General features: G+C 42.2%; 1 protein-coding gene across 4 annotated transcripts in view; it reads right to left on the reverse strand.

Moving 5' to 3' along the window:
* Positions 1-4,823: 4,823 nt before the first annotated feature.
* GOPC (golgi associated PDZ and coiled-coil motif containing) overlaps positions 4,824-18,620 on the reverse strand; it is a 40,743-nt gene continuing 26,946 nt past the window's right edge. For 2 of the 4 annotated variants that reach the window (XM_077289530.1, XM_077289528.1), the window contains 6 exons: positions 15,046-15,221; positions 12,724-12,889; positions 11,527-11,622; positions 7,214-7,378; positions 6,646-6,829; positions 4,824-6,369 (listed from right to left, as the gene is read on the reverse strand). In XM_077289530.1, the coding sequence (XP_077145645.1) occupies positions 6,254-6,369; positions 6,646-6,829; positions 7,214-7,378; positions 11,527-11,622; positions 12,724-12,889; positions 15,046-15,221 (903 nt within the window). In that variant the 3' untranslated portion in view covers positions 4,824-6,253. Of the gene's footprint in view, positions 6,370-6,645; positions 6,830-7,213; positions 7,379-11,526; positions 11,626-12,723; positions 12,890-15,045; positions 15,222-18,620 lie in introns of all 4 variants that reach the window. The other 2 variants (XM_077289527.1, XM_077289529.1) reach the window with 1 other exon arrangement.

Consider the following 18,620-nt stretch of genomic DNA (forward strand, 5'->3'; position numbering starts at 1 on the left):
TGGACCCCAAAAGTTGTACAATTTGTCCTGAGTACGCCGATACCCCATATGTGGGGGTAAACCACTGTTTGGGCGCATGGCAGAGCTCAGAAGGGAAGGAGCGCCATTTGACCTTTCAATGCAAAATTGACAGGAATGGAGATGGGATGCTATGTTGCGTTTGGAGAGCCCCTGATGTGCCTAAACATTGAAACCCCCCACAAGTGACACCATTTTGGAAAGTAGACCCCTTAAGGAACTTATCTAGATGTGTGGTGAGAGCTTTGAACCCCCAAGTTTTTCACTACAGTTTATAACGCAGAGCCGTGAAAATTCTTTTTTTTTTCCACAAATTATTTTTTAGCCCCCAGTTTTGTATTTTCCCAAGGGTAACAGGAGAAATTGGACCCCAAAATTTGTCCTGAGTACGCTGATACCCCATATGTTGGGGTAAACCCCTGTTTGGGCACACGGGAGAGCTCGGAAGGGAAGGAGCACTGTTTTACTTTTTCAACGCAGAATTGGCTGGAATTGAGATCAGATGCCATGTCGCGTTTGGAGAGCCCTGATGTGCTTAAACAGTGGAAACCACCAATTCTACCTGAAACCCTAATCCAACCATAACCCTAACCACACTCCTAACCCTGACACATCCCTAACCCTAATCCCAACTGTAAATGTAATCCAAACCCTAACTTTAGCCCTAACTGTAGCCCTAACCCCAACTGTAGCCCCAGCCCTAACGGCAAAATGGAAATAAATACATTTTTTTAATTTTATTATTTTTCCCTAACTAAGGGGGTGATGAAGGGGGATTTGATTTACTTTTATAGCGGGTATTTTAGCGGATTTTTATAAATGGCAGCTGTCACACACTAAAAGACGCTGTTTATTGCAAAAAATAGTTTTTGCGTCTCCACATTTTGAGAGCTATAATTTTTCCATATTTTGGTCCACAGAGTCATGTGAGGTCTTGTTTTTTGCAGGATGAGTTGACATTTTTATTGGTAACATTTTCGGGCACGTGACATTTTTTGATCGCTTTGTATTCCAATTTTTGTGAGGCAGAATGACCAAAAACCAGCTATTCATGAATTTCTTTTGTGGGGGCGTTTATACCGTTCCACGTTTGGTAAAATTGATAAAGCAGTTTTATTCTTCGGGTCAGAACGATTACAGCGATACTTCATTTATATCATTTTTTTATGTTTTGGTGCTTTTATACGATAAAAACTATTTTATAGAAAAAATAATTTTTGCATCGCTTTATTCTGAGGACTATAACTTTATTTTTTTGCTGATGACGCTATGTTGCGGCACGTTTTTTGCAAGACAAGATGACGTTTTCAGCGGCACCATGGTTATTTATATCCGTCTTTTTGATCGCGTGTTATTCCACTTTTTGTTCAGCAGTATGATAATCAAGCGTTGTTTTTTGCTTTTTTTTTTTTATGGCGTTCACTGCAGGCTTACCAGCGCTTGCTCTGAGCAGGCGCTGGTAAGCCACCTCCCTATAAACCTAAAACGACTAAGACGCACCAGACAATCAAATGATCCCTAGATCCTAAGAATCATGATCAGAAAAAGTCTTAGACCAGGGCTCTGTGCATCAGAAATAGAGGTGCAAAAGAAATATATGCAAACATTATTTTATTAAGGTATCAAATATACAAAAAAATAAGTTCTAGAGTATAACAGTACATGGACAAAAAAGGTGTAGGGAGAGGGCAGCTAAAAGATAGCATGTAAAAGATGGCAAAATGTTAAAGATAACATGAAGGAGATTTGAGGCTCCCCTCTCCGCCTGCAGCACCTTGTTACTTTCCGCAACCATGTCCCATGGTAACGGTATACCGCTTTTAGCTTAGATATTGCATTACTAACCGCGCTGCCTTGATTATGATATATTTCCCCTGTCATTTACCATATGCTAGGGGTTTATTACTGGGGCATACACATCTCTATTTTTTGTGCACACTTAGGAATATCATCCTTGTGTATTTTCCAGTATTTACTGACCTGCAGACGGAGTAGGGCGCTCAAATCTCCTTCATGTTATCTTTAACATTTTGCCATCTTTTACATGCTATCTTTTAGCTGCCCTCTCCCTACACTTTTTTTGTCCATGTACTGTTATACTCTACAACTTATTATTTTTTTGTATATTTGATACCTTACTAAAATAATGTTTGCATATATTTCTTTTGTACCTCTATTTCTGATGCACAGACCCCCTGGTCTAAGACTTTTTCTGATCATGATTCTTAGGATCTAGGGATCATTTGATTGTCTGGTGCGTCTTAGTCGTTTTAGGTTTATATGGTTTGGCCTAGAGGTACGCCCCCTGTTGGCCGAGAGGGCATCATTGTTTAGCTGGTAAGCCACCTCCCTGCAGGACCCGGAAGTAGTCCCGTGGCCATTTTGGATCCGGGGCCTGCAGGGAGGAGACGCTCAGTACAAGGTGAGCACATCGCCTTGTACCGAGGGTCTCAGGGAAGCCCGCAGGGAGCCCCCTCCCTGTGCGATGCTTCCCTATGCCCCCGAAACGCTGCGATCATGTTTGATTGCAGTGTTTCGGGGGTTAATGTGCCAGGAGCGGTCCGTGATAGTCAGCTGACACCCGGCCGCGCTAAACCCCGCCCCCCCCGTGGGCGCGGCCGATTGCATATGACGTACTATCCCGTCACTGGGAATTAAGTCCCAGGTCAACGCGACAGGATAGTACGTCATATGGGATTAAAAAAACGGATCCGGTTTTTATTTTTACTATGGGCTGTATTGACTTCATGGAAAAAAAGAAAAAGAGAGAGAAAGAATCCGGCACTAATGCAGCTCTATGAGAAAAAAACGGATCCGGCACAAAAAAAAAAAAAAAAAAGGATGTTTTTTTCAAAACTTGCCGGATTGTGCCTGAAACAAAAAACCTAATGTGTGAAAGTAGCCTTCGAAAACTGGTGTGCAATTTTCACAATTTTTTTTTTTCTTAACCCCTTCCTGACATCGGACGGGATAGTACGTCCGACGTCAGGTCCCCTGCTTTGATGCAGGGCTCCGCGGTGAGCCCGCATCAAAGCCGGGACATGTCAGCTGTTTTGAACAGCTGACATGTGCCCGCAATAGTGGTGGATGAAATCGCGATTCACCCGCCGCTATTAACTAGTTAAATGCCGCTGTCAAACGCAGACAGCGGCATTTAACTACCGCATCCGGCCGGACGTCATGCTTCAGTATTGTAACCATAGAGGTCCTTGAGACCTCTATGGTTACTGATCGCCGGTAGCTGTGAGCGCCACCCTGTGGTCGGCGCTCACAGCACACCTGATTTTCTGCTGCATAGCAGCGATCTGATGATCGCTGTTATGTAGCAGAGGCGATCGTGCTGTGCCTGCTTCTAGCCTCCCATGGAGGCTATTGAAGCATGGCAAAAGTAAAAAAAAAGTTTTAAAAAAATGTGAAAAAAATAAAAAAACACAAAGTTTAAATCACCCCCCTTTCGCCCCAATCAAAATAAAAAAAAAAAAAAATCAAACCTACACATATTTGGTATCGCGGCGTTCAGAATCGCCCGATCTATCAATAAAAAAAAAGCATTAACCTGATCGCTAAACGGCGTAATGAGAAAAAAAATCCGAAACGCCAGAATTACGTTTTTTTGGTCGCCGTGACATTGCATTAAAATGCAATAACGGGCGATCAAAAGAACGTATCTGCACCAAAATGGTATTAAAAACGCCAGCTCTGCACGCAAAAAATAAGTCCTCAACCGACCCCAGATCATGAAAAATGGAGACGCTAAAAGTATCGGAAAATGGCGCAATTTTTTTTTTTTTTTTTTTTTTAGCAAAGCTTGGAATTTTTTTTCACCACTTAGGTAAAAAATAACATCGTCATGTTAGGTGTCTATGAACTCGTAATGACCTAGAGAATCATAATGGCAGTTTTAGCATTTAGTGAACCTAGCAAAAAAGCCAAGCAAAAAAGCCAAGCAAAAAACAAGTGTGGGATTGCACTTTTTTTGCAATTTCACCGCACTTGGAATTTTTTTCCCGTTTTCTAGTACACGACATGGTAAAACCAATGATGTCGTTCAAAAGTACAACTCGTCCCGCAAAAAATAAGCCCTCACATGACCAAATTGCCGGAAAAATAAAAAAGTTATGGCTCTGGGAAGGAGGGGAGTGAAAAACGAATACGGAAAAACGGAAAATCCCACGGTCATGAAGGGGTTAAACTAGGCGTTTTTAATTCCCCAAATTTTTCCAAAAGATAACTTTTTTTGTGGTGGGTGGAGGGAGAGGCATATCTTGACACCATTATTTCACCATATCATGTATTGAAAGAAGTAAAACAAATTCCATGCAGGGTGAAATAAAAACTGGTCTGCAGCTTTTTTTTTTGCATCAATTTACCTGCATGAGGACTTTTTTTTTTGCTTGGCAAGATGTTGTTTTTAATCGATCCAATTTTAGGAAATGTAACATTTTGCTTTTTTTCTTTTTGCAGCATTTACCAATGGTTCACGTATTTTTTATATTTTACAGTTACGATGATACAAAATATGTTTGAATCTTCCATTTTTCCCAGTTGAAAATAAAAATCAAAGTGTTAAGATCTTAATTTTTTTTTTTTTTTTTTTAATCCCATAGAGGACAAGAATCTATCCATTGCTTGGAATTGTGCTTGGTGATGTAAGGCTTGCATAGAGTTACTTGGCCATGGACACTCATGCCATGAAGCTTTTGACACTTTTTGTGCTGATTTTAATGCCAGGAAGTTATTGAAACGCTGTAGTACACTACATAGGAATGAAACGCCGAATGTGGTGTAAAAAGAATAACACGTGACAGATTTAGTGCATTTATTTAATTTGGTGGAACTTATAATCACTGTAGTCCCAAGGAGGAAACAGTACAAAACATGGATATGTATCAGGATGAAATCCTTTTGCACCACTTTGGCATGGAACACGATGTACACATTGCACACGGATATCCACCATTGCTCGGGTAAGAGGACAGACATCCTGGAAACATCCTATTACTGCTATCTATTAAAGCAAATATGTTTTGAAGAGAAAAATGACAATGAATATATTGATATATGCAGTATATGTTCATATGTATTGGCTGTGAACGGAGCGATATCAATATAATATAAACCAAAAAACTGGGAACCTAAAAAAATATACAGTATAAAAAGCCTTAAACATATACATAACCTAGGTTAAGTGACACCAAGAGATCAGGTCACAAACAGGAGAGACTAAATAGATTTATAAATAGCAATTTAAACTACTATATACACTTCCCAAGGCTTTGTCATAATGCCTTTAGTGCAGAGGGAAAGAAAATAAATCCGTACAATGTGGGGGGAGGCGGTGGGCAGCATAGCTTCACATCCATTTTCTACATAAATAGGGATGGGTAAATCCCTATTTTTGTACACTGCTCCACACATTCCTACAGCCTCCTGCTGGGCTCATACATCGGGTTTAAACCTCAGATTTCATTAAAAAAAAAAAAAAAAAAAGTTTCTAGACAATCTTTCCACCTAATTTCTCTCCCTTTTCTTGAATGCATAGGATCCCGTACTTGTTAATGTTCTGGCTTATTGAACAGTATTCATACTATGCATTCCTAGTCAATTCATCCTTTTGGAAAGTGAAGATCCAAAAATGGTGGCTAAATCTTCTCGCCTACAGTTGGCGGGGCTCTGAAAGTGCACAAGGTAATGTCATAGTTCACCTATGCTCTGGATAAATAAGAAATACACACATGGACGGGTTAACAATCTTTTTAGAAAATATTAAATACAAAAAAAATAACTGCAGAGGGCAGGATATAAGTTTACTGCATGCCCAAGAACAAACTCATCCGTCCTTGTAGGATTGTGCTGGCCTAGGTTGGCACTTCGATGTCAGACTACATGATGATTCTTGCACCTTCTCTATCCCTTCTCAATCTGTCTTGTAAACACTATCAGTCCAGTTTCGTCAATGACAGAAAGCAATTACAAAAGGTCTTTTCAGGTTACTATTGAAAGACATGCTTTGGTGCTTACAAAAGAAGTAGAAAATAAAAGAAAGAAACATGCAATGCCAACAGCTACAACTCCTAGTGGATAAATGACAGATTTTTGCACATGTAGAATTGCTCAGACAAACCCTGAGAAACCGCATTGGAGGCAGAGGTAGCCAGCCCCCCTCGAGACGGTAGTGTCTCATCCACTGGAGCGAGTATTGGTCTCTTCCTCTAAGTAAACTGTAGGGCTGCTCCTATGACAGCGATTCGGAAGAATACGCCAGCTTGGAAGCCGGATCGCCCGCAAGAGATTCACTTGTCGACTCCAGCTCCCCATTTTCATGTACCTCAACGTGTTTTTGGTCACACACTAAAAGAGAAATAGGAAATAAAAATAAATAAATAAATTTGCTTCGGAAAGTCCCACCCGGAAAGCAGCACTATAATGTGTCAGAATTACTGCGGTATTTAGGTGTTGAAACAACAGAGGGGGGAGACAGAGGGAAATTAGGTGGGAAGTTGCACTTAAATGTTTGGTCATTTCATGGGTGCACCGAACAACTGTACTTGGTTTGAACAGTCATTCTGTGCCGACAGACTCCACATAAAGCATTCCTGAGATTATACCTGGGGAAATCAAACTTGCCTCGAAATGGTTTAGCATCACCACTTCCATCTTTATTGGTTGCCCTAGGGCTAGTGCCACCTTCCTCCAACTCATCAAGGTACAAGCGATAGCGATGTCCCGTCTCATCCTCATACTCCACATTCTCATCATCTGAATCTATCTCTGGAGCAACATAAACTACTTCAAACTCAATTTCTCCTCGCTGAAAGAAAACATGAAAATAGGATTGGTAGGTAAAGCAGTGTCCGTGTAGGGCCATAAAGCTGCAAAGTACTAGCACAAAGTGGGAAAAAAAAGAAGAAAAGATACAATAAAAGATTGTGTCTGTATAAAAGTGCAGAATATATTTTGGCCATTCTTGGCTGCTGTTTTTTGCTTTTAAGATCAAATATTTACTCGAGAGAGGTGGTTACCACTATTCCGACTACTGAGGATTAGTAATGTCCCCTATATGGCATTAACAGTGAGCTTGTCTTGCTCATAAAGGGGTAGCCCCACAGACATAAGCATCCTAAACATTTGTGGCAAGATTAAGATGCAAAGAATATCACCATTATCCTGTTAACTACACACAGACAGACATTACCTGTTGAGAAAGAATGGTGACTGCTTCTTTGTGCTTGGCATCCCTTAAATTTATGCCATTTACTGCCAAGATAGCATCACCAACATGGAGGCCTCCACAGCGGTCAGCAGGCTGAGCTGGATGAATTTCTGATATTAAAATGGGAACACCATGCTCCTTTCCCCCCTATAAAAAAATATAAAATATATTAATAACATATCCAAATGAAATGACACAGAACTACACACAGATGTGCCACCCTGTATCAAATAAGTTTAAGGTGAACTCATTGGTAGAGATGACCAAACTTGCTCAGAAAACATTGACCAATCTCAAAATTCGGCACGAACGTTGCACATTCGGACTCGTGTTCAGATTGCCGAGCATTTTTCCTAAAAATTGGCAAAATTTGGCCAAAGTTCAGTAAATGATCAAGTTTCCACTAAGGGCTCTTTCCGATGTCAATGTTTCCAGTAGCAGCATAGGCCGCAAAACGTCCCACACACATGCCCGCTTGTTCACGACACCTTTGTATTGTCAGGTGATATCAAGAGGTTATAACGTAAGGATACTTTCACACATCAGGTTTTCAGGGTCAGGCTAAATCCGGCTAATTTTCAAAAAACCGGATCAGGCGAATGTTGCCGCCGGATCAGGTCTTTTTCCCATAGACTTGTATTAGTGCCGGATTGCACCGGATAACATTGTGTTTCGTCCGGTTTTCACCGGATCCGGCAAATCTGCCGCTTCCAGTTTCTTGAAAAAACGTCCATTGCAAAGTTTTTTGTCACCGGCGAAAAATCCTGAAGCGCCGAATCCGGCGCTTCTGGCTGTTTGCTAGAATGGAAGCCTATGGGAGCCGGAAGGTGCGGTTTTTTAAACTGAGCATGCTCCAATTTTTTTTTTTATCCAATAATCTAGATGTTAGCCGAATCCGTCTAAAAAACGGATCCATCGCATCAGTTTTTCACAATCTGAGCCAGATCCAGTTTTTCCAACATTCGCCGGATTTAGCCTGACACTGAAAACCTCATGTGTGAAAGTATAAACCTCATGTGTGAAAGTAGCCTAAAGGAGAGGCGTCTATAGACGCACCCATTACTAACCCCATAGTGATCATGTATAAGAAAAAACACATACCCAGAATAAAGTGAGTAGTGTTGCTTATTTTAATTTTGTTACAGGAGACATTGGCTTCTGTGGACTGGGCAATGACTCGAGTATGGTTTAATTTAGATTCATTAAAGAAGTCTGTGTCATTCTTTCAATTAAAGGACTTTATTCTGTGTGTTTATTTACAATATAACTATAGGATTAGTAATAGATAGGTGTCCTATAAACGCCTCTCCATTATAGGTGTCCTATAGACGCCTCTCCATTACTAATCCATGGGCTTCAAGTCACCGGACAATGCAAAGTTGACATCAACACCATAAATATGAACCGTACTTGCCACTGCCACAGGGCAAGTGGAAGAGCCAGGCAAAGCGCCAGAACTGGCACATCTAATAGATGTGCCATTTCTGGGATGCTGCAGACTGCTATTTTTAGTCTGGGGGAGGGCAATATCAATGACCCCTTACCAGTCTGAGAATACTAGCCTCCAGCTTTACCTTGGCTGATTGTCAAAAATAGGGTGGACCCCAAGCCTTTTTTTATTATTTAAATAATTAGAAAAACACATGGTGGGAACCCCTCTATTCTTGATAAACAGCCTTGCTAACACTGACAGCTGAGGGTTGCAACCTGCAGCTGTCAGTTTTGCCTGGCTGGTTATCAAAAATACAGGGGAACCCAAGTGATTTTATTTTTTTTCATTATTTATTTTCTAGCGCAATTGATGGGTCAATTGATGCCATGTTTCTGCCCCTAACTTGAGCCATTTTAGCATCTTTTGGGCCCCCCTGAAGGTGTTGTCTATGTGTTTGGTTTTGCCTCCCATTCAATTCTATACTGTTTGGCTATGTTCGGTGAACATAGCAAACATAGCCGAAGCGAAGGTTCGCTCATCTCTACTCAATGTTCCCCCCTTGTTCCTTTGGTGAGTTTCATGGGGTACAACATAGTTGTTTGAGACAGGGCATCTGCTGCATGTTACCCATGGTCTGGACAGGAAAGCATTAACTTATCAATGTGTGATTAGAACAGAATATCAGGCTATCTGGGAGAAAAGATTTGTATGTCCAAATGTAAACCTGCCAAGTGTACACACTTGGCATGCGTCTGCCCAATCTTAGCTCATGTTTTTCGGAAAAAATGTGGTCAATTTAAGGAGCACTATGGCTATAGAGCATACTGCAATAGATTAGTGGTAAACAAACCTTTTATTGAAGCACTACGCGTTTCGGCAGCGGACTGCTACCTTCCTCAGGTGGATTTACCACCAAAAGACATTTACATTCCCCTTGAGGGATTGTGGCTGGAGCAGCATGGGGCCATAGAGTTCATCTCCAGGCAACAGAACCTGAAGTGGCATCATGTGACTGGATCTTGGGCCCACGTGACCGGAACAGGAAGCACAGCACAGGAGCGGTCCCAGAGTAACAGAACAGGAGTACACGGAGACATCCGCTACCGGAGTTGTGCAGGGGTGCACAATCCTTCCAGGTAATCCCCCCACCTTCCATTGAAACATCCCAATCAAACCACCTGGTGCTTCTCATGCTGCGCTCTTCCATGTTTATTGTCTTACAATATTAGCTCATGGTCACAGTACAGTATACATCAGTATCCTTTTTCATCTCTTACACACATAGTGTCAAGTGTATGACCAAAACCTCTCACTGAGCATTAAAAGGGAAGCTGCCATTATTTTTATTTTTGTATTGATAATTATTGACTATAAAATTATTTATTTTTAATGAAAAATTAAATGCACTGGTGTAACATTTTTTTATCTATTAGTTTTTTCTTACACCACTGGGGGCTGCAATTTGCTGATGTGTAAGTGTAAACACGACCATTTACGCACCTCAAAGACAGCAGCCCCTGCACATAGGAGATTGCAGTCCATCTCCGACCACATCTTCTGCTGTGACCTTTGCACGCCCACTGAGATGTTAGGTCAAAGCTGTGGGAGGAGATGGGCAGCATTTTTTTTTTTTTTTTTAAAGCCCAAAGCTAAGCTGCGAGCTTCACTTTCCTTGTCACCACTGACAGGGGTGACATGAGTTGCTGGGATGCAGGGACGGAGGCCCGGAATAAGGTGAATATCGGCAGTGATGAGCAGTGATCAGCAGCCTGACGTTAAGTCAGGTACAGTACCAGGCTGCAGATTTCCGCTCACCACACCTGTCACCCCAATGATATAAAGTCCCCGAAAAAAACAACATGTGGGTGCTGAAGAACATGTTTAACAAGGTGGAAAATGATTGCTTGCTGGTGGTGTTCTGGGGAAGATGTGGAGCGCCATGTGCACCGAGTGGAATGTAGGGTGCTGTGGGGCACCAGAGTGGTAGGGTGTTATCCCCAACACTTGCAGGTTAGCAGCTCCTAATTAGGTGGAACACTTGGGCAGCATACAACAGGTGACTGTCAGTGGGTTCAGCCAGTCAGATCAGCTGTCATGTGCCGGAAAAGGTGCGGGTTCATCGCCGGAGGATACAGTCAGGCCGAAAGTGTTGGCTCCCTTCAAATTGTTCCAGAAAATGAAGTATTTTTCCCAGAATTATTGCAGCTAAAAACGTTTATTTCCTTTGTGTGTATTGGAACAACACAAAAACACAGAAAAAAAAAAAAGGCAAATTGGACGTAATTTCACACAAATCCCCAAAACTAGGCCAAACAATTGTTGGCACCCTCAACTTAATATTTGGTTTCACATCCTTTGGAAAAAATTACTGAAACAATCACTTCCAATAACCATTAACAAGCTTCTTACACCTCTCAACTGAAATGTTGGAGCACTCTTATGCCAACTGCTCCAGATCTCTCATATATGAAGGCGCCATCTCCCAACAGCAATTTTAAGATCTCTCCACAGGTGTTCAATGGGATTTAGATCTGGACTCATTGCTGGCCACTTCAGAACTCTCCAGGGCTTTGTTTCCATCCATTTTTGGATGCTTCTTGAAGTATGCTTGGGGTCATTGTGAGTGCAATAATTTTCTGGGATAAATACTTTCATTTTCCAGAACAATTTCAAGGGTGCTAACACTTTCAGTCACACATACCAGGATGTGGGACATTAGCACATAATGGAGGAGGAGGTGCATCTTGTTTTTCCTATGACCCAAAATGCGGGGGCGGCCAGGTCCAAATATTGCACCGGGGCCCATCAGACTCTATTTACGCTACTGATTAAGACGCTGTACAACACACCATGTCCTTCTCACCGTGATTGATATGCCGAGTCCTTCATGATCTTCTTTAACCAAAATTACTTTTCTGATGGGACCAACTCCTTGACTTTTCTTTAGGCAGTCTGGATCCTGCTAGTTCAAAAGGCCACACTTACAATCTCACACAAAGAAATGAGTAACAGAGGACAAAAGAATGTAGTGAAGTTTTCTATTTTTACTTCTGAACAAGGAAAATAAAAAAAAAAAAACATAGAAAGCTTGATACAAAGGTCACAGTCAATAAAGGCAACCTGTCGGGTTGGTTATACTGCACGGTTTCTGTGGCCTGTAGCGTATGTGTTAACGGTCGGAATTTCTTGAGATGTGACGTTTTAAGCTTTGTGACTTACTGCCAGAATAATTCCAGCCTCATAGCAGACCACTATGTATGCACTATGTGTTGGCTGCTCCTGAGCTTCTGCCATGACTGGAGAGCAGGGGTTCGCAAATCATAAAGATCACTGGAGTCCTCACGTGTTCTCAAAACTACTGACCATTAAACCATAACTTACCATTACATATACCTTAGTGCAATATCTATTATATGCTATAGTGAACCTTAGAGGTTCCCCGATTCTCTCTGCAGTATGTGACTGTGTGCACACAGGGCGTCAGTGGGCTTTCCTAGGCACACATGGGCTAAGCCCTAGTCGTATAAAGATTCCTGCTGCTGGGTGTTCCTACACTGGCCAGGTGACTTACACTTTGCCAGAAATGGGGTGTCGCTGAGAATAACATTACCCACAGCTAAGAAAATCTGTGTGCAGACCGTTAAAGTCACACAAATGAATACAGTTAATAAGGGCTGTGCGGTCACTGGTGTATATGCGCTTTATGCTGCAATTCTATGGATGCTGCAATATATTTTTCCATTTTGCCAATGCTGTTTAATTTAGAGAGAACCTGTCACCAGGTCAAGTGTTCAGTATTTGCATTATATTTTATTCTTGAGGCTCCCCTTAATTTTTTTTAATCAGTCATACAGTTGCAGAGATATTGGCCTTTATATTTAGTGCAAACGACTCGCGCATTTATAAACGGAGCTGTGGCTCACATGACTTAATAAAAATAATTAACATGCAATTAAAAAAATCAATCATGGGGATTATACACAAACAGACATATTCTATATACACATATGCATTTCTAATATGCCTAAGGAGTGGCTAATGAGCAGGAAAAGGGACTTACATGTCCTTGAGGCACTGGCAATGGCCGTTTCAAGTCATTTCGTCCTCTGCAGGCTCTGATGACTGTTTTATGTCTGTGGAGGTGAATTTCGGCCTCAAGTTGATTCCATAGCTTGTCGTGGGCTGGCCCCTTCATATCACGACCTAGCAACTGGATCTGCTGCACCCTTTGGGGAGATCAATGGAAAAAGACAAAAAATGATGAACTCGTACATATCAGTAAAACAAGCGATCAGCCACTTTACAGAAAACAGGCCGACTTCTGAGCTTATTCAACTATTTCACAAATTATATACACAAAACTGGTAGTTGCGATATACATTATAGAGGTATTCACCTGTGATCTGGAAACCAAGAACCTCACCTGTCACCTCCTGTTTCTTACTAGTAATCCTTTGAAGATAAGGCCCTCCGTTTTTGCGCCAGTCTTTCAGTCATGTAGTTTTTGTCATTTGGTTGTATGTTACATATGAAAGGGGATGTCCATTACTATATCCATAAGTGTAAAATAATAGATACTCCCCTCCAGCTCTGGCACAGGGTCTCCCAGGACATGAATGATATTGTTACACCATGTGAGCCTTCAGCCACTAATGGGCTGCTGTCCTACACACCACGTGGCATAAAAATGTCATGTAAGCACTGGGAAATATTTAGAATTGAGAGTCCTCAGTGGTTGATACCTTTTAATGGCTAACTGAAAAGATGGTAACAAATTGCAAGCTTTCGAGACTACACAGGTCTCTTCATCAGGCATAGACTAAAACAAATTCTGAAGAATCACATATTTATGCACAACATAGTATAGAAAAAAAAAAGGGAGAGGGGGAAAAAAACCATGGATAAGCCAGGTGACATGAAGCAGAATTACCATGGGTGATAAACAGTTACGTCCATAAATATTGGGCCAATTCTTAGATAAGGATTGTTTTATTGTCCTGTGATTAGGGTCTGGTTCTGTTGTGATGACCCCACATGGTCTGATGGGCAAGTTCATTAGTTGATGTAAAAAGACATAAATCCGTGTGACACATTCATTCCTGCATTTAGAGTGTCAAAGGTCGTCATCAGTTTATGTTCCCAGACTCTCCTGTCTTTCTGCGATTTGAAGTTACCCTTTAATACAAGTAATTTCATGTCCATAATGTTATGATTTGGGAGACAGAAATGTATTGCCACAGGTAGATCCATTCTTTTTTCTCTTATGGTATGTAAGCACTGGGAAACCAAGCACTGACACAGCTGGAAACAGCGCTAGTGCTGAAGGTATCAGTCATTTATCTTTCAGCTGAGAACACAGTACTTAAGAAGGGGTTATCTGAGTAGTGGACAACCCCTTAAAAAACCCTGTATTATATACAGGTGCTTCTCACAAAATTAGAATATCATCAAAAAGTGAATTTACTTCAGTTTTTCAATACAAAAAGTGAAACTCATATTATATAGAGTCATTACAGAGTGACCTATTTCAAGTGTTTATTTCTGTTAATGTTGATGATTATGGATTACAGTCAATGAAAACTAATAATTCATAATCTCAGCAAATTAGAATACTTTATACCACCAGCTTGAATAATGATTTTATGACATCCCCCATAGTCCTCCATCTAGTATAATGCATCCCGTAGTCCTCCATATACTATATACTGCACAGCTCATAGTCATCCATGTAGTATAATGCACCCCTATGGTCATCCATAAAGTATAATGCACCCCCATAGTCATAAATGTACTAGTATGGCCACTAATTTTTTAAAACAATAAATACTCACCTTTCCCTTAATCCCTCGCCACGTGCGTCCTCTTGTAAAGCCGGCAGCTGACTTCAGTGTGTGAGGGGAGTGTATGACATCTCTGCCATCCGCCCCTTCAAGTCACATGCACGTTGACAACAGCTGCTGGCCTCTCATTAGCCAGCAGTGTGTATTGTGGCCTGGGGACCCAATGTGTCTGTGCGCTGCAATACACTTCAACTGGATGTGCATCCGAGGAAGCACATCTAGATGAAGTTTCTGTTAGTGTGGACGGGCCCCGTCACAGACGCGATCGCAGTCATTACGCTACTTTACAGCATTATGGAAGCTACAGTATGAGAACTACAGTTAAGAATAACTTATTGCTCACTCTAAAAACCACATCATGAAACTATAGCCAAGTATTAATCTGCCATCAACTAGAATTTAGACATATAAAAAAGGACTATTCTTGATCAGCCACCAGCAGACAGATCCCTCAAGGCAGTAATACATAGCAGACATGACAAATATTTCTTGAACTTTTATTTGAACAGAAGGTGGGCACCTTGTTCCATAGAAGCTCTTACCTTCCGGCCAGCTCTTTATCTAAATATTTAGCAGCCAGCCGAGCTCCATACACTTCTGCCTGGAGAACAGCAATGTGTCTACGGAGAGCCTCATTTTCTTTACGAAGCAGCTTCACTTCAGCCTCCAGCTGGGCTTCCTTCACCTTTTCCTTCTTGCTGGCCTCCAATTCCTTTTCCTGCATTAAAAACATTGAATGAAAGGATATGGTAAATGCAAAGAAGGTTTTTTTACTTTAAGGACATAACGCAAAGAAGGTTTTTGGCTTTAAAAAAAAAAAAAAAAAAAAATGGTTTCCTTGGAACTAACAGAGGCGAAGTGCCAGGGGACCTGCTGCATGGGTAGGGGCTGTCCAAATACCGTATGGTCCATTTATTAGGCCGACTTAAAATTGCAGGATGTGTCTGATTTGTGTCCTAGGCTAAGACATATGTCAAATGTATCCGAAATTCACCGCGCAGACAATAAAAAGTGTTGCCTTTTAGCTGCTGACAGTACATCTCTTTTTAACAATATGGAAGAAAAGTAAAATTTCTGAGTGAGGCTGCAATGTATGCCTACAGAGGGACACACGTCAGAAGCTTACATTGGGAGACCAGCTTTTTGGGGGTTTTGTTTTTAGTCAGCAGTTTTTGTACAGCTATTTTTCAAACTTTTTTTAAACCCATTAAACAAGGCAGAGTGAGTTTGTTTTTGTTTTTTTAAGCAAAACCAGGACAAAACACTCAAAAAGACACCCGGGCATCTTCCCATTGACATGTATTGTAAAGCACAGAGTGTCTTCCTAGAGGAGAACACCATAAGAGTGGTCGTTTTTCAAAAAAAAAAAATTTTTTTAATTGGGAAGGCTCCCACATAATTTTCATAACCAGCAGAGGAAAAGCCGACGGCTGAGGGCTGATGTTAATATTCTGGAAAGGAGCCAATTGCCAAAGGTTCCCAGGCTATTAATATCAGCGCACAGCTGTTTGCTTAGCCTTTACGGGCTAGTTCACAGGGGAACCCCAGAAAACACTTGACATGGGGTCCCCCTATAAAATTAAACCAGCAAAGGCTAGGCAGACAGCTGCGGGCTGGTATTAATTGCCTGGGAAGGGGCCATGGATATTGGCACCCCCCAGACTAAAAACATCAGCTCTCAGTCGTCCCAGAAATGGTGTATCTTATAGATGCACCAATTCTGGCACTTAGCCTCGCTCTTCCCACTTGCCCCGTAGCGGTGGCAAGTGGGGTTCATATTTGCGGAGTTGATGTCACCTTTGTATTGTCAGGTGACATCAAGCCCACAACTTAGCAATGGAGAGGCGTCTATAAGACACCTATCTATTACTAATCCTATAGATATATGGTAAATAAAGACACAACCAGAATAAAAGTCCTTTGTTTGAAATAATCACACTGACTCCTTTATTGAATCTAAATTTACCATGCTTACTGAACGCCTAATCCCCGAAGCTCTCGTCTCCTGCAAACAATCAAAAATTAATAAACCAACAAATAATACTATCCTGTTTGATGTAGTACATTTAATACCATGTCCCATGGAGATCTCACGTATAGAACAGTCACATCGGAAGATGTGGCCACTCTAGCCGGCCTCCAGAGATACATTGACAGGAGGAGATCGCTCCCGCAGTGTATCACTAAGCTGCTGTGAGTTTACCAGAGTTCATCAGCTGATCAGATCTGGTGCTCTCACTTACAGTACTACCGCTGTGTGAGAACTTTCCCATGCAGCGGTACCTTAAGTGCGAGCACCGGCACTGATCAGCTGATTAACTCCGGTGAACTCTCACGACAGCTTAGTGATACACTGACAGGAGGTGATTGCTCCCACAGTGTATCGCCAGCGGCTGGGTAACATCGACGTGGGACACTCGGTATTAGGGCTCCTTCTCACTTGTGCGAGACTCAATACCCCGGCGCTGCTGCCGGCACAGAGGAGCGGAGTGTGCGGCTGAATGTATTGCTATGCGGCCGCACGCTCTGATCTGAGTGCCGGGTGCAGAGCCGGGTTTTAACCATGCGAGACTCTTCCGAGTTGCTCACAAGTGAGAAGGAGCCCTTAAATGGACTACGGCGGAAAGGGGCGTATATGTTGGTTTACTATTTTTGATTGTTTGCAGGAGACACAGGCATCGGGGGATTAGGTGTTCGGTGAGTATGTGAATATGCATGTAACTATGAAAATGTTTTGATTTACAACTGAACACAGGCTGATGAGACTATTCTCCCATCATTGGCTCATGCTGTATCTGTTAAATGAGACAAAAGATGTAGCCGGATGGGAGTAGTAGTTCCCTCAGACAACGCCTGGGTACACACACACATATTCTCCACACACACACACACACACACACACACACACACACACACACACACACACACACACATATCATTTCTCCGCCCACACACAGAGACACGCACACACTTATTCTCAACCCACACAGAGACATATTCTCCGCCCACACAGACACATGCACATTCTCCACCCACAGAGACACACGCACAAATATATTCTCTGCCCACACAGACACATGCACATATTCTCCGCCCACACAAACATGCACATATTCTCCGCCCAAACACAGACACACACATATTCTCCACCCACAGAGAGACAAACACATATTCTCCGCTCACACAGACACACGCACATATTCTCCACAGACACACGCACATATTCTCCACACACACAGACACACGCACATATTCTCCACACACACACATTCTCCGCCCAGACACATGCACATATTCTCTGCCCAGACACACGCACATATTCTCCACACACACAGACACACGAACACACATTCTCCGCCCACAGACACATGCACATTCTCCACACGCACATTCTCCACACACACACACTCTACACACACACACACACACACATTCTCCACACACACACACACACACATTCTCCACACACACACACACATTCTCCACACACACACACACATTCTCCACACACACAGACACACATTCTCCACACACACAGACACACATTCTCCACACACACAGACACACATTCTCCACACACACAGACACATTCTCCACACACACAGACACATTCTCCACACACACAGACACATTCTCCACACACACATTCTCCACACACACAGACACATTCTCCACACACACAGACACATTCTCCACACACACAGACACATTCTCCACACACACACACTCTCCACACACACACACTCTCCACACACACACACATTCTCCACACACACACACACACTCTCCACACACACACACATTCTCCACACACACACACATTCTCCACACACACACACATTCTCCACACACATTCTCCACACACACACACATTCTCCACACACACACACACACATTCTCCACACACACACACACACATTCTCCACACACACACACACATTCTCCACACACACACACATTCTCCACACACACACACATTCTCCACACACACACACACACACACACACACACATTCTCCACACACACACACACATTCTCCACACACACACACATTCTCCACGCACACACACATTCTCCACACACACACACATTCTCCACACACACACATTCTCCACGC

Source organism: Ranitomeya variabilis, chromosome 2 (genome assembly GCF_051348905.1).
Source record: "Ranitomeya variabilis isolate aRanVar5 chromosome 2, aRanVar5.hap1, whole genome shotgun sequence".
In the NCBI taxonomy this organism is placed as follows: Eukaryota; Metazoa; Chordata; class Amphibia; order Anura; family Dendrobatidae; genus Ranitomeya; species Ranitomeya variabilis.